Source organism: Vigna unguiculata, chromosome 10 (assembly GCF_037176805.1).
Source record: "Vigna unguiculata cultivar grain cowpea cultivar isolate G323 ecotype 2 chromosome 10, ASM3717680v1, whole genome shotgun sequence".
Lineage (NCBI taxonomy): Eukaryota > Viridiplantae > Streptophyta > Magnoliopsida > Fabales > Fabaceae > Vigna > Vigna unguiculata.
The window spans coordinates 34,639,532-34,663,693 of NC_140801.1; the positions used below are offsets into that span (position 1 = coordinate 34,639,532).

The 24,162-nt window shown below is 31.9% G+C and overlaps 1 protein-coding gene across 1 annotated transcript; it reads right to left on the reverse strand.

Moving 5' to 3' along the window:
• Positions 1-21,311: 21,311 nt before the first annotated feature.
• On the reverse strand, positions 21,312-23,105 carry LOC114165410 (uncharacterized). The gene is made up of 2 exons (XM_085667404.1): positions 22,898-23,105; positions 21,312-21,724 (listed from the first exon to the last, which is right to left on the reverse strand). Exons 1-2 carry the CDS (start codon positions 23,103-23,105, stop codon positions 21,312-21,314), a joined length of 621 nt encoding a protein of 206 aa, XP_085523530.1.
• Between the last annotated feature and the right edge of the window lie 1,057 nt (positions 23,106-24,162).

A 24,162-nucleotide genomic window follows, 5' to 3' on the forward strand; every position in this document is an offset into this window, starting at 1 on the left:
TATTAATTAATTAATTATTTAATTAATTAAATTTCTCGGATCTTACATGAGTCGTTTGGCGGTAGTTCATTGCCCGCCAAGCGATTTCTGGAAATTTTCAAAAACTCGAAGTTAACTAGAAAAGAAGGGGTTCATGCATAATCATACTACATTTAACATGCAATTCATTCTTAAACAAACAATTTAACGAGTAAAGCTCCCATAACCTAGATTCCTTTACTTAAAATTGGAAATATGAGTGTTCCCTTGATCACCAATGGCCTCCCTTTGGTTCTCTCCCAATTCAGCTCCTATGCTTCAATCAACCACACAATTCCACTCTGAATTCTCTCTTCCCAATGTGTAGTACAATGGAGGCATTTTCTATGTTCTTTGTTGCATTTTGTGCATGTTTGAAACAGTCCTCCAATTCCTTACGCTCGTATGTTCGTCTCTTTCTCTCCCACTTTCTTTCTTCTTTCCATCTACCCACATGCCAATCACCTCTCTTCCAACTAGGGATGAGAAAAATATCTCTCTTCCAACTACCAATACCCATAAGTATTTATTACCCGTAAAAAAAATAAAATTAAAATTCAAGCTTAAATATTACGTTGCTCCCTATTTTCGTTCATCTGTTCCAATGTGGTCCTAGTTTATTTTTTGTTCAATCAAGTCTCAATTTGGTTAATGTTGTTTAATTGAATCTTTTTTTGCTAACAGTGTTTTAAATTGTTAACGACACATTGTATAGACGAGACAATTTTCATGACGTGGTGATTTTTTATTTGAGATGGGTGTTGTGACATGGCCTTTTTCTTCTTCTTCACAAACGTCAGGGTTCCATGAACCCATGGTCGTTTGAGACGCCGCTGCCGCCATTAGAGACATCACTTGTGTCGCACCACTAGTTACCACCACTACGCACTAATGTAATGCCTCTTTGCTTCTTAATTTTCTTATTTTTGTTTTCACTATCTTGTCTTGTATTGCTTTGGTGATGGATGGAAATAATGGTATCGTGGGTCTATGTTTTTCATATTTTATTATGTATGGGTAGGTGAAAAATGATGATGAATAAAGACGAATGAAATCTGTAATGGTTTGTTGTGAAAACCAATGAAGAATGAAGAAGAAGAAGGATGAAATTTGTAATGGAGAAACCAATGATTATGATTAGGTTTATTGTGAAGATGAAAAATGGAATGGATGAAGGGAATGGAGGCTAAAAGGGCACATTGATGAATGAAACGTGTGTGAGGTAGATGATTATTGATGGAGAGGAATTGATGGTTTTTGTGTGTGGGTTTTCTGGAAAAAAAAAATGATTGGGGAAGGGGTTACAAAAACAAGAAGAGTGATGTGTATTATGTAGGGTGAAGTTTGTGAGTTGGTTGGCACTATAGTGTGATAAATTTGTTAGGTTGAATGGAGAACAAAAAGAAATTGAGGTTGTGGAGTGATAACATTGTCGTTGACATGATCAAATTAATACTACTTATCTATAACAACCTTAGTATTGTTAAGAAAGTAGCCAAAATATTAGTATGGATAAAGATAACTCAAAGATCTCCCAAGGAACACGAAATTGATTCTTAATAAATTAGTCCTTATAAAATATATACAAAAGAGTTAATTAAATCAAATAAAAATAATAGAAGATAAAGAAAAATAAAAGACTAATTAAATGATGGAAGAAATAAAATTTCAAAAATATAAAACGATATAACAAAGATGATAAAGAAAATCTACTTTTTCAAAATGGATTAATCATCGATTATTTAAATATTATTGCTCAATTGATTGTTGTCTTAGATTTTCAAATCAAACAATGTAATGTCTCAAATAATTTGTTGGCGTTCTTATTTTTAACTAAAGTACAGTCTCAATTAACAATAAGAACTTTTAGATAATCCACATTAAATTCAATCAAAGTACAGTCTCAATTAAATTTACTATCCCTAATCATGATTTATGTTTCCTCACCAAATAAGAAGTTTAATCAATCAAAGTAAAGTCTTTACTAATTTTAGTTAAATTGATTACCTTTAATCAAAGTAAAATCTCAATATTGGTAAAAACTTATTTAATTACATAAAAGCTTCTAAAATAAATCAAAGTAACGTCTCAGTTGAATTTACAAACCCTTTAACTCATTATTTTAGCATGCATATAGATTTAAACACTTTACTAATTAACTAGGTTGTAAAATCATTACATTTTATTTGACTAAGAGTAGAGAAAAATTGAAACATCAATAATAATAAAAAGATCAAAGAAATTATTTCATTATAACCACAGAATCCATAATAAAATTACATCAAAATCAACCCTAGAAGCTTAACACTCCATGAATTCAAAATAACAAAAATAACATCAAAATAGAAGAAGAGAAAGTGGAGAGAGGAAGAAATTAGACCCCCATAACACTACTACAAAAATACTCATTACTTACAAATTTTTTTATCAAAAAATTTCAGCAAAAAATTCTTGCAGGTTTTTCTTTGAAAATTTTTTAGCATGAAATTCCTTTGATTTTTCATATAAAATATATTTGGCAAGAAATATTTAAGAATTTAATGTAATATTACTTATAATTATTTGCAAAAATATATTACTTACAATTTTGCAAAAAAATATTACTATTAATTATTTGCAAAAAGATATTACCTACATTTTTTCTTGCAAAAAGTTATTCACAAAAATACCTACAAATTTTTGTGTGAAATATTTTTAGTAAAATATATTTATACAATTGTTTTAGAATTATATTTTGCAGGAAATACCTACAAAATTTTTGTGTATTATTTGCATAAAATTATTAATAGTACTTGTAAAATTAAATAATTACTCATTATTTGCCAATTTTAACAATCTTCATATGAATATGAATTTGTGAAAAAAAAATTAATAATGAATAATTATGTAGTATAAGGTAGAATCTATTACATATTAAGAAAAGAAGATACCACCAAAATTACAACATTACCCATCTTCTTTTATTGACAAATGTCATAAAGTTTAGTTTTTTCGTCATTTTAAAACTGAGTAACAAAAGAACTCGGATTCAAATCCTACAAAAACCAATTTGTTTTTATTTTTTCATTTATTTATGATTTCAACTATAATATTAATTATAAGTAATATTATTATTTGTAATTATTAATAATATTTTTTTTTGTAATATTTTTATAAGTATTATTATTATTTGTAACTATTAATAATATTATTATTATAAATATTATTTGTAGTGATAGTAGTAAAATTATAACCAATATTAATATTTTAATAATAATAATAATTATTATTATTATTATTATATGTTACTATTGTATATTATTATTATTGGTATTATTAACATTATTATTATGAGTAAAAAAGTAATTAGAAAAATTATTAACTATAATATACAAAAATTAATATATAAATTAGTGGTGAAATTTAGTATTATTATTAGTATTATTACTATTATATTTTGTTATTATGAAAATTGTTAACATTGGATTGTAGTATTTAGATACATTTTTTACTTTTATATACTACAAGATTATATTTTAATTCCTTGTATTTTTATTTTCTTTGTTGTTGGTTTGTCTTTACATTTGAATAATTAGTTGAATCCAAAAAAGTAGTTACTAAAATTAGTAAGATAATAAAACTAAAATGTAGTTTTTTTTATTATAAATAATCATTTAAACTTAAAAAATAATAATTAGCATAAGTATTAATATTAATATAATAATTATTATTATTATTTTTTGTATTTTTATTTTAAATAATATTAGTGTTATTATTATTGTATTAATATCAATCTTAGTCTTATTATTTGAATTGTAGTATTTAGATACACATTTTACTTTTATTTACTACGGATGATATATGAATTACTTGCATTTTTATTTGTTTTGTTGTTCATTTATCTTTACATATGAGTAATTAGCTGAATTAAAAAATTTTGTTACTAAAATTAATAAAATAATAGAACTAAAATGTAATTTTTTTATTATCAATAATCATTTAAATTTAAAAAATAATAATTAAGAGAATATAAGTGTAAAAATAAAATAGGAGACCATGTATCTATATATATATATATATATATATATATATATATATATATATATATATATATATATATATATATATATATATATATATATAAAAGTAGGGTGCTATTTATCAATGTTAGGTTAACATATATTACGATAAATCTGATAATATGGATTTATTAATGTTTATTATAATTTTGTATAAATCAAACTGTAGATCTGGTTCCTTTGGTCTAGATCTTGAGATGAATTATAGCGGTAAGTCTCGAGTCGTGGGCAGTAAGCCTATCTTTCCCATATTCATATTCGTCCTAAGATTTAGATCTAGCAACCAAGACTAAAAAAAAAAAGAGTTTTTGTAAAACCAGATTTATTGGATATATGGAAACTTGACATTGATAAATGATGCCTTATGAAACCAAATGACGGTGAGATACCAGATATCATACAATATGAGTAGCCTCCTTCGATCTCTTTCTCGTCGTCTTTCTATTAAAAGTTCTGCCTCCTCCTCTTCTACCTCAAATAGGTCAAATCAAAACTTGATCACTGAGCATAATCAAACACAGGAGGAAATCCCTCCAAGAAATAATATCTTCTAAGAAGAAGTTTGCTTGGAAGATATTAACCAAGCAATAGATAACTAGGAAATACCGAAGATTCCATAGGATGAACTGTATATCCCAGAAGAAAACAAACATGTCCGAAATTCGGATTACATAATCAAAACAGCGGAAAACAATATTCCGCTCGACCTTGAAGCTGGAGAAGAATTTCATCTTCTCACAAAATAATCAGTGGCTGAACATGCCAGAAAATACAAATATTTACACATAGGATGTGTTCAAGTAGTAGTTAAACCTTTAGTTAGAGAAGGCCTTAACGCCTCAATCCTCATGTGCCTTAGAGATACTAGGCACAATGATTTTCATGATTCCTTAATAGGAACCGTAGAAACAAGTCTTGGACATGGTCCTGTATATTTCAATTGTTTTCCCAACAAAACGGTGAGTCTTTTGGATAGAAATATTCTAGACTCATTATTTCTAAACATTAGGCTTCATGGATTAAACATAAAGGAGGGATCTATCCCTGCAACATTGCTATATAGAATTCAGTACAAGGTTATGAATACTTGTAACTCTAGAGTTCTGCTAAAAACAACCGATAGGGAAACTACCTTATTTGTCACTGACATGGCCAAAGCTAATGTCACAATTCCTAGACTCATCAAATGGGATGAAGTCGATTTACCCACTTCTTGGCTGTTAGATAGGGCTACTCCTAGTGCTCCAAGGCATACTCCTGAACTTCAGGAAATAAGACAAACTGAGACAGGAAAAGTAGAAATCATCTTTGACAGAAGAAATTCCTTTTCCTCCAGATCTGAGGCTGCTAGATCAGAATACAATTCTGCTAGGAGATCCTTCTCAACAGCCTCACAACATACTTATCGGGGTAGTTCTTCTAGAATAATTACTCCTGAAGTCAATCTCCAAGGTATAGAAACAATTAATTCCATACCTAGGCCCGTGTACCAACAAAATGATGATGAAGATCATAGATCTATTCAATCTCCAACCTATTCTTCTCTTAATGAACCTTATGATACAATCTAAGTTCATTATTGATAAAGAGTCACTTCAAAATAATTTTTATTCGAAGGAATTACAACCCCAAAGAAATTGGTTTTTTAAAAATTACCAAAATTCTAAAAGAGTTATTATTCAAGAAATCTATTACAATTTTCTTGAAAAGGTAAAACTAAATATCCCATTTTTTGATTGGTTTCATGCTTATACCATCAAAAAAAATATAAAATATCCTTTCCAAAAAGAAATCATTGATTTCAAAACCACTAATGTCATCACGATATGGCATCTCAAGGATGGAGAAAAGGTTCAAACTGAACTACCTCCAAAAACACAATACCAACTCCCTGACCTTAGGGATGATAAGGGAAATCCAGTAATAGCTGCACCCTTTAAAACCAAAGACTTAAATGAAGAACTTTCTTCAAAGGATATCAAAAGCCTTATGGAACAGACCAATTATACAAACAAATATCTCCAAGTATTAGGAGAAAAATTAATCTCTCCAAAACTTGAACTTCTAAAAATAGGTAGTTCTTCAGGGTAAGCATCTACCTCAAAATAATTAGAAAAACCTTTGTTCAAACCTTTCAAAATAAGTCAGAAGGCTAAACAAAACCTATTAAAAGCTAAAGCCACTTCTGATCAAAATCATGGTGAATTATTAAATAAAATTAATAATTTATTAACGACGGTTGTTCCAGATACTCCTCAACCCACTGAAGAAACTTCTTCAAAACTCAAAATTAGACAACCTACAAAAACCATAGCCGTCCTAGAACAAAGCTCAGATAATGAATCTGAACCTAATACTCCTTCACAAATCAATCCAATCTTAGTCACTGCAAACAAGCAATGGAAAAGTTTAACTAAACCAACAGCCTTGGATCTTACCATGGAAGATACAAGCACAAAAACAAATGGATTTAACGCCAACAATGTTTATGAATGGAACATTGATGGCAAATCTGAGTACAATATCATGCAAATGTTACAACACATGACCATGGTTTGTACGACCTACCAAACAGCCCATGATTCCACAGAAGAAGCCAGAGTATCTGGTTTTACCGGCCAATTAAAGGGTTGGTGGGATCAATATCTCACTGAAGCCCAAAAGTCTGATATTTTTTTAGTTGTCAAAATAGATGATAATGGTGATCTAATTTATAATAATGGTGAAACCATCCCAGATGCTGTCAACACTCTAGTGTTTACAATAGCCTAACACTTCATAGGAGATCCATCTTTATGGAAAGATAGGTCTGCTGAATTATTATCAAATCTCAGGTGTAAAACCTTAGGAGATTTCAAATGGTACAAAGACACTTTCCTTACAAGAATTTACACTAGGGAAGATAGTCAACAACCTTTCTGGAAAGAAAAATTCTTAGCAGGACTTCCTAGATCATTAGGAGATAAGGTCAGGGAAAAAATCAGAAGTTTAACCCCTGATAATATCATTCCTTACGACCATTTGACTTATGGTCAACTTATCTCTTATGTGCAAAAAACAGCCTTAGAAATTTGTCAAAACGATAAACTCCAAAGACAACTTGCTAAGGAAAAATCTCAAAGCAGAAAAGAACTCGGAACGTTTTGTGAGCAATTTGGTATACTAGGATGCTCTACAAAGAAAACTAGGAAAGTTGTCAAACAAGAACAATTTCCAAGTTCCAGACCTAGGAATAATAGACCAAAATTTCGTAAGTCTAGAAAACCATTTCAATCTAAAGAAAGCAAGACACAAAGTAAACCACCAACAACAAAAAGCATTATTTGCTACAATTGTAGGAAACCAGGTCATACCAGTAAGTACTACAGACTCAAAAGAAAATTAAGTAACCTCAATCTAGAACCAGAATTGGAAGAAAAGATCAACAATCTTCTAGTTGAAACTTCGGAAGAAGAATCTGATACCAGTAAGTCACGAATAGATATGATCTTAAACCTATTTTCAAAAAATTAGAAAAATCTGCCTGTAAACCAGTAACCATTCAGGATCTCCAAACGGAAATCCACAATATCAAAAAGGAGATCAAAGAAATCAAAGAACAACAAACAATTTACAATGCAATATTATCCAATTTAGAGGAAAATTCTGATCAAGAAGAAATTCGTGAAACAGAATTAGAAAACAAAGAAGAATTTGGAGACTTTCTGGGTCTTATTAGTCGTTTGACGATACAAAAATTCTTCATCAATATTAAGATAATAGTTGAAGACTTTGTCTTAGAAACTATTGCCCTATTTGACACAGGTGCAGATTCAAATTGTATCCTAGAAGGATTAATCCCCACTAGGTACTTTGAAAAAACATCTGAAAGACTTAGCACAGCTAATAGTTCTAAATTACAAATCAAATACAAACTATCTAGTGCAATTATAGAAAACCAAGATTATCGGATAGAAACCCCATTTTTGTTAGTCAAAGACCTAAAAAATGAAGTTATTTTAGGGACACCCTTTATTAAAGCGTTGTTCCCTTTAAAGATATCTGAAGAAGGAATCTCGACCAAGCATAATGGTAAATCTATAATATTTAGATTTATTAGAAAACCCATCACCAAACAAATCAATCTTATTCAACAAAAATCAAATCAAATCAATTTTTTAAAAGAAGAAATTTCTTTTAAAAATATTGATTCCCAATTGAGCTTGCCCCAAATTCAACAAAAAATCAAAAGAGTGCTCCATTCAATTGAGTCAACCATTTGTTCTGACCTACCAAATAACTTTTGGTCTAGGAAAAAACATATAGTTGACTTACCCTATGAACAAGATTTCAGAGACACTCAAATACCAACTAAAGCTAGACCAATCCAAATGAATGAAGAACTTCTTCTCCATTGTCAAACATAGATCAAAGATCTTTTAAATAAAAAACTCATAAGACCAAGCAAGAGCCCTTGGTCCTGTGCAGCTTTTTATGTCAACAAACAAGCTGAACAAGAAAGGGGTACTCCAAGGTTAGTTATTAACTATAAACCCCTAAATCAAGCCCTAAAATGGATTAGATATCCTATTCCAAACAAAAAAGATCTTCTTAATAGGCTTCATTATGCTAAAATCTTTTCTAAATTTGACATGAAGTCTGGATTTTGGCAAATACAGATCCAAGAAAAAGATCGATACAAAACTGCATTTACTGTTCCTTTTGGGCAATACGAGTGGAACGTTATGCCATTTGGACTTAAAAATGCACCATCTGAATTTCAAAAAATAATGAATGATATCTTCAATTCGTACTCCAATTTCACAATTGTTTACATTGATGATGTGTTAATATTTTCTCAATCCATAGATCAACATTTTAAGCATGTTAATATCTTTATTAACATTATTCAACAGAATGGCTTAGTTGTATCTAAATCAAAGATAAACCTTTTCCAAACAAAAATTCGTTTTCTTGGTCACATGATTTTCCAAGTAAAAATTATTCCTATTGATAGGGCAATAGAATTTGCAGATAAATTTCCAGATCAGATAATTGATAAAACCCAACTCCAAAGGTTCTTGGCCTGTCTTAATTATGTAGGGGATTTTATTCCAAATCTCAATAACATAATTAAACCTTTGCATGATCGTCTTAAAAAAACTCCTCCCTCTTGGACAGTTGAACATACTTAAGTTGTCCGAAAAGTCAAAACCTTGGTCAAAGAACTACCTTGTCTTTATTTACCAATCCCCCAAGCTTTCAAAATTGTTGAAACAGATGCTTCTGATTTAGGATATGGAGGTATTCTTAAACAAAGGATTGATAAAAAAAGAACAAGTAATTATTCGACTGTTAAGAAAGAAATTTTAGCAACTGTTCTTTGTGTTTCAAAATTTCAATCTGATTTGCTTAACCAAAAATTTTTAATTCGTGTCGATTGTAAATCTGCAAAAGACATTTTACAAAAAGATGTTAAAAACTTAGCATCAAAACAAATTTTTGCAAGATGACATGCAATTTTAAGTGTTTTTGATTTTGAAATAGAATATCTCAGAGGCACCTCGAATTCTCTCCCTGATTACCTCACTCGTGAATACTTGCAGGGAAAAGGTAGTTGACGAACATGCCTAAAAAGGCAGTATTAGCTTCGACAAGAAGCCGAGGTATAAAATTAGCCATATCTGGCCCAAATAAATCATCAGGGTCACAGACCCCAAAACAAACTGGGTCATCAATCCAGAAAAAATCAAAAGAAGTCATTGGGTCATCAACCCAACCAACCTCTTCAAACCAAACTAGATTATGCCATCCCAATCCAAACATTGTTAGCTCTTCAAGATCAAGGACTGACTACACTTCCCAAGAAAACTTGGGCAGACATTGTCTCAGATGAAGAACAAGAAGGAGAGAATCTTGACCTAGCTCTCCTTATTAAAAACCTAAAAAACCACAAAATAATCTGCAACCCAAGAATGAGTCAAGAACTTCAAACCCAATCAACCCAAAAACCTGTTTCAAAAGATCAAACACATTATATAGCAAAAAACAAGTTTTCGTCAATTGTCCAATTGGAACCAGAGTATTGGGATAACAACCTATATATATATATATATATATATATATATATATATATATATATATATATATATATATAGTTGTGGATTATTATTATTATTATTTTTATCAATACGGGATATTATTATTATAGTCAGACACCCATTTTTTTTATTACAGGATCATGTTTCAATTAGTTAAACTTTTTTGTTCGTTTTGTTGTTGATTTATCATTATATCAGAATAATTAATTAAAAAAATAGTTACTATTATTATTATATATTACTATTACGAGTAAAGAACAAATTAGAAAAATTAATATTACTATTATATTTTGTTATTATGAAAATTATTAACATTATTAATAGTAAAATTATTATGTTATTATTATTGTTATTATTATTATTATTAGTATTATTAACAATATTAATATATATTATATTAATATTATGATTATATATGATTGTTGTTATTATTAAATTTATTGATAATATTAGTAGTAGTAAAAATATTAGTATAGTATTACTTATAATATCGATATAAAATATATTAATTTTTTTATATATTATGAAAAAGAAACAAGAAAAATTTATTATTATTAATAACATTATTATTATTATTAGTTTAATTATATTATTATTAATAAAATTATTATTATTATTATTATTATTATTATTATTATTATTATTATTATTATTATTATTATTTACTGTTATTAGTACTATACTTATCATAAATAATATTAGTATTATTGCTATTATTTCAATTGTGAAACAAGATTATATTGTAATTATTTACATTTTTATTATTTGGATCGTAGTATATAGATACACATTTTACTTTTATATACTATGAGATTATATTTTAATTATTTGTATTTTTATGTGTTTTGTTGTTGGTTTGTCTTTACATTTAAGTAATTAGTTGAATCCAAACAAGTAGTTACTAAAATAAGTAAAATAATAAAAGTAAAATGTAATGTTTTTATTATAAATAATCATTTAAATTTAAAAAATAATAATTAGTATTAGTATTAATATTAATATAATAATAATAATTATTATTATTATTATTTGTATTTTTATTTTAAATAATATTAGTGTTATTATTATTATATTAATATCAATCTTAGTGTTATTTTTGAATTGTACTATTTAGATACATATTTTATTTTTATTTATTACGGATTATATATTAATTACTTGCATTTTTATTTGTTTTGTTATTCATTTATCTTTATATCTGAATAATTAGTTGAATTAAACAAAGTAGTTACTAAAATTAGTAAAATAATAGAACTAAAGTGTATTTTTTTATTATCAATAATCATTTAAATTTAAAAAATAATAATTAAGAGAATATAATTGTAAAAACAAAATAGGAGACCATCTATCTCTATATATGTAGTTGTGTATTATTATTATTATTATTATTATTATTATTATTATTATTATTATTATTATTATCAATACAGGATATTATTATTATTATAATTAGACACCCATCTTATTTTTACTTACTACATGATCATGTTCCAATTACTTACATTTTTTTGTTTGTTTTGTTGTTGATTTATCATTATTACATCGAAGTAATTAAATAAAAAAATAGTTACTAAAATTAGTAAAATAATAAAACTGAAAAAATAATTTTTTTATTATGAATAATTAGTTAAATTTAAAAAAATAATAATTAAAAAGATAGAATTATAAAAACAAAAGAAGACACCAAAGATATATGTAGTTGTTCTATTGTTATTATTATTTGTATCATTACGGGATAATAATCTAGAGTATTATTGTTATTTTTATTATTATTATTATTTTTATTATTATTATTATTATAGTTAGACATACAATTTACTTTTATTTACTCTTTATATAATTATAAATTATTGTTGTTAACATTAACATTAGTATTAATATTTACATTAATATTCTTTTTAACATAAATTTATTATTATTATTATTGACAAAAAAGAAATAACAAACTTTGACAAAGGTAGAAAATGTAATTTAGTTATTATCATACTTTTTCTTGCTGATTTAAACTTTTAGAAACTTTCACATAAAAAATTTATATTTGTTGCAAATGTTTTTACAAATTTAAATTAGTAAAATCATGTTAAATATATCTTAAAATTCGACAGAAAACTACTAAATTTTCTGCTGATTTTCATTTTATTTTTTTCACATGATTTTCATGAAAAATTATCAGAAAATTATTTATTATTTAATTTTATTTCATTCAAAGTTTCAATTCACAACAAATTTATATTCTTTTTAAATTTTTCTATAAATTATATTTGTTAAAAAGTTACCATAATTATAATATCAACAATATTTTAATACATGGCAAAATAAATATTTTTCAATCATAAATATTTTAAACATGTAAAGGATTTTAAAAATATTAATTTTAAATATTTATTTAATCAAAATTGATAATATTTATTTTTGTTTTATTTAAATATTTCTATTACAATGACCATAAACTATAAATATTACTATTAAATTTATAAAAATATAATATCATATTTTTATGAGGTAATTTTATATTATATTTAAATAAAAAAAATACGTATAGTTTACTATTAGAAAAATGTATATTTTTTATTACTTTTCTCTTAAAAACTTTTATTTAAAAATTAATTACACATTTTTCTACAAATAATAAATATAATATCAATTACATTATTTAAAAAAAAATCTGTATGTATGCATGAGTGAGAGACTAATTTTACATTAAAAAAATTATTTATGAACAAATAAGACATTCTAACTCTATGGTGGTGTGTGAGTCTCCATGTACAAAATCCTGCCACACACCTCCTCCGTGACTACAAATGTGGCGATTGGCTTGAGTCCGACAAGATCTGGTCGGGCGGATATGCGTTCTCTCTCATCCGAACTGCGGTGAGATTTCAATTGGGTTCTATTTTTGAAAATTTATTTTAATTTAGTTTTGTTAGGATATAATGTTAATTGTGTATTATGTGTCAGTTTGTAATTTTTAAATTTTTTTAATTTTTATTTTTAATTTTTTAAATTTTTAACTTATTCTTCTTAAAACTAGAACTGACATGTGTCAAATTAGGATTCTGTCACATGTCAGTTTATGTTTTTATTATTTTTAATTTATTTTAATTTAAAATTTTTAATTTCAGAAAAAAACAAATTGTCATGAATCAAATTATTACTTTGTCATGTATCAATTTTTTATATGAAAATTTTCGATTTGTATTTATTATTTTAATTCAATTTAATCTTAATTTTTTTTAAATTAAAATAATTTTACTTTTTAAAGACAAATATTTTATATAAATATTATAATGATATTTTATATATATTTCAAAAGTCAGAATTCTCGCTGTCTAGTTCACTCTCCCAAAAACTTTATTCCTTATATCATTTCCATCCGATTTGTGTTCTTAATGTACAGGAAAAATGTTGCCTTCATTCTCTGAGTGCTCTTTGAATTGTTATTCCTATTGTGGGTTGTAATTGTTAACTTAGGCGAATAGTTCAAATGTAACCTCTTGCATGCCTATATTATTTAGTGGAAAAAGAGGAATCTATGACAACTTATTATTACAGGTATAAGCCACCTATCATTATAAGTTAACCGGTGGTATTTTTGTGATAAAAATAACAGTTATTATGACTGGTAAAAAGGAATCTATCATAATAAGTGAGAAGGAAAAATTTATTATGACAGGTGCAGAGGACCTATCATAGTAGATAGGGGTGGCAATGCGGGCCGGCCCGCCCCGTTTAGGCCCGCCCCGTATAAGGCCCGCACACCGCGGGCCGGCCCGCCCCGCCCCGCACATTTTATGCGGGCCGCATACTCTGGCCCGCCCCGCATAAATGTTGGCCCGCTTTTTTTTTTTAAATTTTTTTATTTATTTATTTTTTTTTATGATAAAACTTTCAATGTTTAAAAATTGGGAAACTTTAAGAAGTTCACAAAATTAAGTAAAGACTTTGGGGAATTAGATGATAAATTGATAATTCAACATTTTCATCATATTCATACTATGACATACACAATGTATTCTTTAAATTTTATGCGGGCTTGCGGGCCGGCCCGCGCGGGCTAGCCCGTGCGGGCCTGCGGGCTCACTATCCTGGCCCGCCCCGCGTTTTTTATGCGAGCCTGCGGGCCGGGCCCGCGGGCCAGGCCCTAATTGCCATCCCTAATAGTAGATGGGCACGGTGGCAAAATTGAAATTATGTTAAAAATATATTATGACAGATTTACGGAAACCTGTCATAATATCTTCAAAACCCTACTTTTTTTCCTTCCCTCTTTTCTTTTTCTCTTTCTCGTCTCCATTTTCTCCAACATTCAGAAGCATAGTTTCTTTCTCGAAACAATCATTCGCGCACTGTTCACATGCCATTCGCTCACCTTCTGCTCGTCGTCCGCTCGTCGTCCGCTCGTCGTCCGGTTGCCATTCGCTCCTCGTTTGCCCGCCGTCTGCACTGTTCGCATGCCGTCCGCATGTCGTCCGCACTTTCCGCACGCCGTCTGCGAGCTGTCCAGTCGTCCTCTGCGCACTGTCCGCGAGCTGTCCGCGCGTCTTTCGCACTCTTCGCATGCCGTTAGCGTGTCGTTTGCACTGTCCGCGCGTCGTTTGTGAACTGTCTGCTCGTCCTCCGTGCACCGTCTGTAAGCTGTCCGCGCGTCCTCCGTGCACCGCGCGCCGTTCGCCCTCCTTATGTTGCTCTTTTTCACAAAACCAAATTAAAAAGGTTTCCAAGTAACTGATATAATTTTTTGTCTTTATCTCAGGAACTGTTCCTTCTATTGTGCACCTTCTGACTCTTCCCTTCATCCCTGATTCTCCCAGGTGGCTGGTGAGTTTTTTTTAGCTTTTGGAATTTTTCTCTTTCATTAGTGCATGTTGGATACATATCACACAAGCAACCAAGTTTTTTCTTCTGTTTGTTAAATGATTAGATTCAACACATGTCATCTTCGGTAGGCTAAGGTTGGTCGGTGGAAAGAGTGTGAGTCTGCTTTACAATGCCTAAGGGGGAAGCATGCTGATGTTTATCAAGAGGCCGCTGAAATCAGAGTATACAACAAGTTCTTGGTTTGGTTTGGAATTGTTTGGTCTGGTGATATGAAAGCTATTTGTAGGTAAATTTAATGGAAAGGAAAATGGTAAAATAGAAAAATCATTAAAAAAAACTGACTTACTATGACGTAGTTTGCATTGCCTATCATAGTAAGTCTGACTAATTATGACAAGTTTCTGCAGTGTCATAAAAAACGCGCATTTTCTATGACTCCTGAAACTATGACAACAGAATACTTGTCATAGTAAGCTCGTTTTACCTGTCATTATAAACCCATTTTCCAGTAGTGATGTCTATACTCTTGCTGGTTAATCCCAATTAATGTGATCATTTTTTTTTACGAAATTACATTTCTAAATCTTTTCTAGTATTATAGTTTATACTTTAGAATCCAAATTGTATCCAATTCATGAATAAAAAAATTACTATATTTACAAACTTCTTATTTACCATCTCTCAGAAGTTTTTAGGTTAAATTACTCTTTTGGTCCCTCTATTTGTCATGAAATTTCAGTTTGGTCTTCAAATTTTTCGTTGTCTCAATTTGCTTCTCACTGTTAACTTTGATCAGACGGTGTTAAAGTCAATGTCACGTGTCAATTTCTGGTTTGTTATTAAGAGGAAAATGGGACTCATAGAAGATAACATCTCTAGAGACAAAAATGTCTTTATTTTGTAAGTCTAAAATAATATAGCCTTTTATGCCAAATTGATAGCCGAGAAAAACTCCTTTTCTAGACCTAGAATCAAATTTCTGTTTGGGCCCAGTGGTTGATGCATAACATAAAGAACCAAAAACTTTAAGCATGGAAACATCAGGTTTTTGGTTATGCAAAAGTTCGTAAAGAGTTTGTTTCTTTGTAACTAGTGAAGGTATACGGTTAATAAGATAAACTGCATGCTTTATTGCATAAGACCAAAAATGTTTGGGCAATTGAGATTGAAACATGAGAGCACGTGCCACATTAAGATTATGTTGGTGTTTTCTCTCAACACGTCCGTTTTATTGAGGGGTATAAACACAATTGGTGTGATGTATGATCCCTTTTGAAGCAAAAAAATCTTTAAGAAAAAATTCCGGACCATTATCCGTCCGAATACATTTTATTTTAGAATCAAATTGATTTTCAATTAAAGAAATAAAATTTTGAACTTGTATTTTCACTTCGGATTTTGATTTCAATAATAAGACAATCCAAGCATATCTACTAAAATCATCCAAGATAGTTAAAAAATATCTTTCACCATGAATGGAGGCCTTAGAAAAAGGTCCACAAATGTCCATGTGCACCAGATCAAATTTTTTGAAGCTCTACTATCACTAAGGCAATTTTCTTTGTTTTGCAAAATGATAAATGTCACAATTTTCATTAATATGTTTTGGAATAAAAGAGAATTGTTTGTAACATCCCTAAGGAATATTACTTAATTAAATAAATAAATAAAGAAAAAGAAATTAAAACATCACAATATTATTATTCCCAAACGCGGGAAAATTTAACATATTCAAACAACGTGCCAACATTTATAAAGTAGTAGTAATAAAAATGTACAACTTCCAAAATCCTTTAACATAAATGAAATTATAGTAAAATCTCCTAGCTCTAATCCCAGCTAGCCCTCACTCCATCGTCTGCGCATCCACAATATCACATGTATCATCATATCCTCCCGTATAACGAATCACACGATCATCGCCAATCACAAACAGAAAGGGTGAGCTGATAAAATTTGAAACAAAGTATAAATTAATAGAATATATAATTAAGACACCCATCTTATTCATTCTACTTAGTTCTTGGTCAAGACCTTATACCTAAGGCTTTTCAACCTTCAATCACACAATTAGTTAGCCTCAGACTCAGGAATATGATGCTCACACGGTCCTGCCTCTACGAACCTCCCCGCTCGTACTCATGCTCTACGAACCTCCCCAATCGTAGTCCTGCTCTACGGACCTGCCCGCTCGTACTCATCCACTAGCTACGTACCTCCCCGCACGCAACATCTCTCAAGTGTGAGCACAGAACATACGAACCTACGTCGCTCGTATCCCCACACGAGAGTAACAGGATATGAACCTTCCCGCTCATATCATCACATGTACACCACCCTCCATAAACCTACCCGCTCATGGCACAACATCTCTCGATCCAAGTAAAGCATCATTGCATAAAACAACACACACACACACACACCAACCATTGACAGTAGCATTTTCGCCTGACGTAGCCTAAGTGCCGCCAGGCAAAATCTACCCAGACCGCTTGGCGGAACGCCTTTGTCGCAAGGCGCCAGGTCATTACGAACCCTCTGTATGAAGTCTATCGCCTGGCGGACCACACCCTACTGCCAAGCGCACGCGTGACAGTAACCCCCCTGGTACGCTTATCGACTGGCGCACACACTTGTGCCGTTAGGTGCCATCTCAGTAGCAGAAATCTACTGGTTTTAGCACCTCAAATGGTCTGACTTGCAGTATAATCTACTCCCAAATATTCAAATAGACACTCCTCTACCCAGGTTACACTATGGGTAGTCTGCAACTCTCATATGTTCATGCACCTATACTTTAGAATTGTCAATCCATTTATTCAAGGTTTCTAAGTTGCCAAGGGCTTTATCATAGTATAGTAATTACATCCATGCCTATGGTAATGACCAACAATCCAATATCTTAAGTCAGGCATTCCAATTATACTGCACTGTAATGAATAAAACTTTCCTTCCTATAGTTTTAAATACCTTTCATAGAATTCCACACGGATAATTGTATGTATTACCATTTTTCATCCCCTTAATGCAAGTCTAATTCTACATACAGATATTACTAATCTCTTATTGCATACCACACACAACAAAGACTGCCCATCCTTAATTTACACTTACTTGTTCACCCATTTTCATATTATCCAACACTTAGTCACTTTCCAATACCTATATGATTGCCTCACCAAGAGCTCATGGTTCCCAATTCCATACACTGCAGCATTCTAATCCTCGACCAATTCCTAATGCCTTATAGCCCCCCTCTCTTCTTACCTCCATCTAATTGAACCACCAAAACCCCCGTGTTGCTATATACCACATCAATTTCCTTTATATGATTTCTTCCTCTTATTCTCATCATATCTTTATATTGTAATTGACCCCTATATTACTGAAAACCCCATACTACAATTTTAATTCCTGTTCAATTCCATCTTCAAGAGTCACACTGTCAAACACTCCCCGAAAAAACCAAAAATGGCAATCTCGCACCGCCATCGCCTGGCGGCCAGTAAGACGCCGCCAGGCGACACATCAGAACCTGGTAAGAAATCCCAAGGTTTTCAAGCACCTAGCCATCCCCTGATTTAAACTTCACTCCAATCATCCCCAAATACAACAGTATTACAAAACCTTCCCAATTTCCCCACACGTACACAAAGCCTATCATCAAAATCCTTGATTCATCATTGCTTATTCTTATGCCAAGGATTCAGGTTCATTTAACTAGGGTAATATGCCCCTTTCATGCTTTCCAACTCCAATTTAACACATAATCAGCACAACAATAACAGAATGTCATTCTCAAGCAATTATAGGAATATAGCAGCCTAACTAGAGGATTATCCAAGCACAATATTTAAAAAAAAAAATGAAGAGGACACACATCCATTGCACGTCGCCTAGCAGAACCCCCTTCACCGCCAGGTGGTTCATACCAGAACCCATAAAATTGGCTAGACAAGATGTGCCGCATGACGGCACATGAGCCACTATCAAGTGATTTCTGGGCAGAACCCCAGAAACCTTCGAGAATCAGGGAGAACAAGAGAATTTCTCAAACATTCAATCATATCCTACCACAATACATCAAATACGAAAAAAACCATACAAAAACAACTCTCCTTACTTTGAATCATCGCTCAAATTCGAATTTGAGTGTGTGTGTGTGTGTGTGTGTGTGTGTCTTTAACCAAGCTCCCTTGCCTTTGTTCCCTCTCCAACAAGGGTTTTCACTCCAATTCTTTGCTCCACACAATACGAATTACTCTGGAAAAGCTCTACCTAACCCTAACACGAAAAAATGCAGCACTTCTTTCTCTAATTCCCTTCTCTCTTAGGATGAATTCTCTCTTAATTACCCTTTAATTCATTAAAACGAATTTTAAGTAAAAAAAATGATGATTAAGGACATTCAATGAGTATTAACCTAGTGTTTTCCAGCCCCTAAGTTGCCTCTACACTATCTGCTAGGGTTCCAAAACCCTTTCATATCCATGCCCAAAAAGGAAGTTTGGCAAAAAGAAGTTTAGTTTTGTTCTTAACAAAGTTTGAACCCATAACCACTCAATCACCATTCAAGTGCATAACCAATTCAACCAATCATGTTTTGTGATAATTCCTATAATTCCTATAATTTTAGGATTACATTATCACTACTCACATTAAAATATATCAACAAAATAATGCACAGATTAAAATAAGACACAATTGGCATACATAGGACTTGAACCCAAGTCCTCTCACACAATTAAGTACTTTCAAATAGTTCAGGTAGTATTTTTCCACGTTATAGCACTCCGCATTAAATGCCTTAAAGGCTTCTATTACCCGCATTTATTAAATAATTATTTAATTAACTATTTAATTTTCTCGGGTCTTACATTGTTCACATAAGATATTTAATCGGTTTCCCGAGAGATGTCCTAATCTATAATGACAAAGGTTGGAGTTTGAAATGATATTGGTAGCACTTTCATTAATGGAAGGTTTGTTTGTTGAAAGAACCTTGGCTTCTTTGTTGACTTGCAGATGATATAGACTTTGTTGAAGATTAGCCAAACCAATCATCCCCAACGTAGTGCAAAAAAAAAAAATCATGAAAGATGAGAATATATTTATGAGTCAATATGAGTTTGGATATGGATAAAAGATTAAAATGAAAAATCGGAACAAACAAAACATTGTGAATGATAAATTCGGGAGAAAAAATTATTGTTCCAGATATATGGGCACTAACAATGGACTTATCAGGTAAACTTATTTGTACAGGTTTAATGTTAGAATAATTTGAAAAATAATTAAGAGAAGATGCAACATGATCTGTTGCTCCTGAATCTATGATCCAGGGGACATTGTAATTGGTGTAAGAGGTGTGGTGTGTGTTAGTGCAAGAAATAAAGGAGGTACCACTAGACTAAAAAAAAAATTTGATCATTTGGAGTGTTGATGAGATTCACTCTACTGGGCTGAACGAGAGAGTTAGGCCCTATTACATCAGAAGCATTTTTTTGTTGCTGTGGTTGGAGCAAAGACATAATTTTTTTTTGTGAAATTTCTTAAAAAATATTAGTAGAAAAATATATTTATAAATTCATTTCAGCATAAAAAATTACTTGCGATTTTTTTTTCAAGAAATAACTTGTGAATTTAAAACACGCAAGAAATTACCTATAGAATTGCGTTGTCGTGGTTCTTATGTGCATGGTTCAATTGTTTTGGGTTTGTGGCAGGTGACTCGCATTTCAAATCTGGTTTGTGACACAATAAGCGATTACTGGCATGTTTAGGTTTGTGATTTCAAACTTGTTTTCTTTGGTGTTCCGATTTGTATCGTATTGATGGGTGGCTTGTCATAGCGCAATGGCATGGTGGACATGTGACATCCTATGATTAGTGCAGATTTGTGTGTAAGATCACGCAACAAGATATGATTAGAAAGATAGGAGTGTAGGATAGTGCCACGTGGCATTTCTTGGCTAGGCTGATTTATATGAGTCTAAGAGGGGTGAAAATAGAAAAAAATAGAGATGTGAAATAGTGAAACCTGATTTTGTAGCCAATTTTTGAAAAAATGGGAGTGTATAAGTAAATTATGGGGTATAGAGCCGAATTTTCCGAAATTTGTTGATTTGTGCCTTATTCTAGAGGTGTTTGTAACTTTAATCAATTTATTTTTACATTTTAAATGAACTTAATCTTAACTTCAGATGCATCAACAAATATTAGAATATCCAAAAATTTATGCAACTAAAAAGCACTTTTTAAGAAATTTTTTATTTCACAAGCTCAAAAAGCTTAAATTTCACAAATCCTAATTAAATCATTCTTTTCAGAATCAAATTCAATTAATAGTGAAATCAACATCCCTACTCGGTGGCAACTCACGTATCTCGTCTGGAAACACATCCGCATATCCATCGTCCATTGGAATCATGCTAATTTGTTCCTCAATACTCTTCCTTTTTGTCTGAGCCAGTATCATAAAACAAGTAGCTCCAGCTTCAATCTCCTTCACTGCCTGGTTAGATGATATCAATTCTAGCCCCAGAATCACATCCAACCATTCCATTGGCAAGCAGATGAGATTCACCTTGAACCTGCGGCCTGCCACCTCTAAAGGGCATCCAACACAAATAGGCGTGGTGGATACCTTGCCAGACGTTAGTGTTGCAACTATCAACTCGCACCCTAACTCTCGCATCACTAGACCGAGCCTCCTCACACATTCATTGGATACGAATGAATGGGTAGCTCCTGAGTCATACAACACAACAACCTCACACATTCATTGGATGATGAAGGATTGACTGCAACCAAGGATGGAGGCACATGCTTAAGAAGACTAAGCATGTTTAGAAAGGAAGTTCACTAATCCTTCATCTCTTTCATTTGTGTTTGTTATTTTTGATTCCCAAAGTTGACTTAGTTGAATCAAATTTAGTTGACTTGTTGACCTTTGACTAGGTTTGACTTGTTGACTATAGTTGACTTGACTTAAGCCAACATGCTAATCTATGTTTATTTGCTTTGTAGGTTAATTAGGAGTAAGAAAGCAATGCTAGGTGGCGCATGGTGATTGGGGAGCATAAATGATGTGGAGGAGAGAGTAAAGCAAAGGCATAAAGCATAAAGTAAAAGGCATTAAGCAAGTGTACCTATGTACCTTTGGTCTCCTTTGTTTTTAGCACACTTTGGCCACTTTTTGGAGACATATGAGACACATTCTTTGTCTCCTTTTGTGCTAGAACGAAATTAGTCTTGCACACACCATAGTTAGCTCTTTTGTCTCTCATTTTTTGTAACCTTATTTGACCTAGTTTCTAGAAGCTAGGGTTAGGTTTTTGTAGAGACATCCTTAGGTATCTTTTATTTGCTTAGAGGCCCCTAAACTCTTCTATATAAGGGGTGCTCCTAAACATGTAAAAGGGTTGAAGATTTTGAAGTAAAAACACTCTTGTGTCTCAACCATTTGTGAGAGTTTCCTCCCTTGGAAGTGAATACTTTTAAGCCTTATCTTGCATAGCAAGTGGCGGCACACATCCACTCATCTTCAAGGTTGCCATGGCTTCTAGCCTAGCCTTGTAGTGGCGTGCTTCTCACATTTTTACCATTTCTTTCCTTTTCATTTTATGTTTTCTTCTTCCTTTAATTTTTCTTGGTTTTTTATGGTTTATGTGCTTTCCATTTCCTTTTTGTTTTGAATCAATCCATCATCTTCTTCTCTTGAGCTTTGTGAAAGGAACCTTCACATCTAGATAGCTTGCTATCTTAATGTCCAGTGGGGATTTCACTTAGCTTTCTTAATCAACTCACACCATATTCAATAATCTTAAAAAGGAACAAGATAATCCTTCATCAGTAGCTCCTGAGTCATACAACACAACAACCTCGTGATTAAACAATAAACAAGTAGACTACACAAATTACCTGACTGAGTAGCCTCGGTGGTCGTTAGGGCAAAAACACGACTCTGTGCTCTAGGCCGATCTCCTACTGGTTTCTTGGCTGGCACACCTCCAACTGGTTTCTTGTTAGGGTAGTGACGTGCAAAATGCCCCGTCTGATCACAAAGATAGCACTTGCCAATGCTACTACCACCACCCAAGCCGCTAGAGGGTTTTGGACAATCCCTCATGAGGTGCTCCCCACCACAGTTATAACATTGTAGTTTCCTAGCCGAAGACTGTGGTCTGTTATACGACTTCTTCTGCTGTCGTGATTCGATGGTGTTCTTCTGAGGTCGAGCCACTCTACTGGGCCCCACTCCAACTGCTCAACTGCCTTGGCCTGCTCCGCCTAGACAGGAAACTCCCTGATCCGTTGTGGTACTATGAATCAGCGCAACTCATGTTTCAGTCCGCCCTCATATTTTCTGCACCTCCACTCCTCGGTGACAGAGGGCAAATAGAACCTCGTTAGGTACTCAAACATGTCTATGTATGTCTGCACAATCAGGTTCCCCTGTTGAAATGTGAGGAATTATGCTTCCCTTTCATGCCTCGCACTGTCGGGAAAGTATTTTTCTAGGAACCTCGTCTTAAAGGAAGTCCAGGTAACCTCCTCTGCCCAGGTCTGCATCAGCTGTTGCATGCCCACCCACCAGTATTCTACATCTGCCACCAGCAGGAAGGTGACGAAAGGCAGTTTCTGTGCATCAGTGCATTCTATCACCCTACAGATCTTCTCACACTCTCTAAGCGAAGCATCTGCCTCATCAAGAGTGGATTTGCCCGTAAATTTTGAGGGCTTGTGCCTCATGAAGTCCTCCATCGTCACTAGCCGAGTGGGTGCTACCACGGCTCTAGGTTGCGCTGCAATGGGCTGCATCTCATCAGCCCCGACATTACTCCTCCTCCGCCTGTTTACAATAGCTTGAGCACGCCACATATACACTGTTCACATCAAACAGCTTCGGTTAAGACTTACACAAAAGTAGTTAACAATCATAACTCAAAATTGTCTTGCAAGCGAAACACGATAAACTCACTCCCCATAGATCCCATAAAATCATTTTGAAAACAAAGCTCTGATACCAAATGTAACATCCCGACCGGATATTATGATTTTAAATAATATTATAAAGAAAATATAAATAACCTCATTTCCCAAAAAAAAAAAATGGAAATTTAAAACTTTAATACGCACTTAATGAAATACCTCAGTTCATAATTATAATTATAAACTCCAATAAA

Bases quoted from the DNA above. Each gene is read 5' to 3' on its own strand.
- LOC114165410 (XM_085667404.1), bottom strand. From the start codon at position 23,105: ATGAGGGATTGTCCAAAACCCTCTAGCGGCTTGGGTGGTGGTAGTAGC. The intron at 21,725-22,897 runs GTAATTTGTGTA...TGTATGACTCAG, and splicing joins CACCGAGGCTACTCAGTCAG to GAGCTACCCATTCATTCGTA.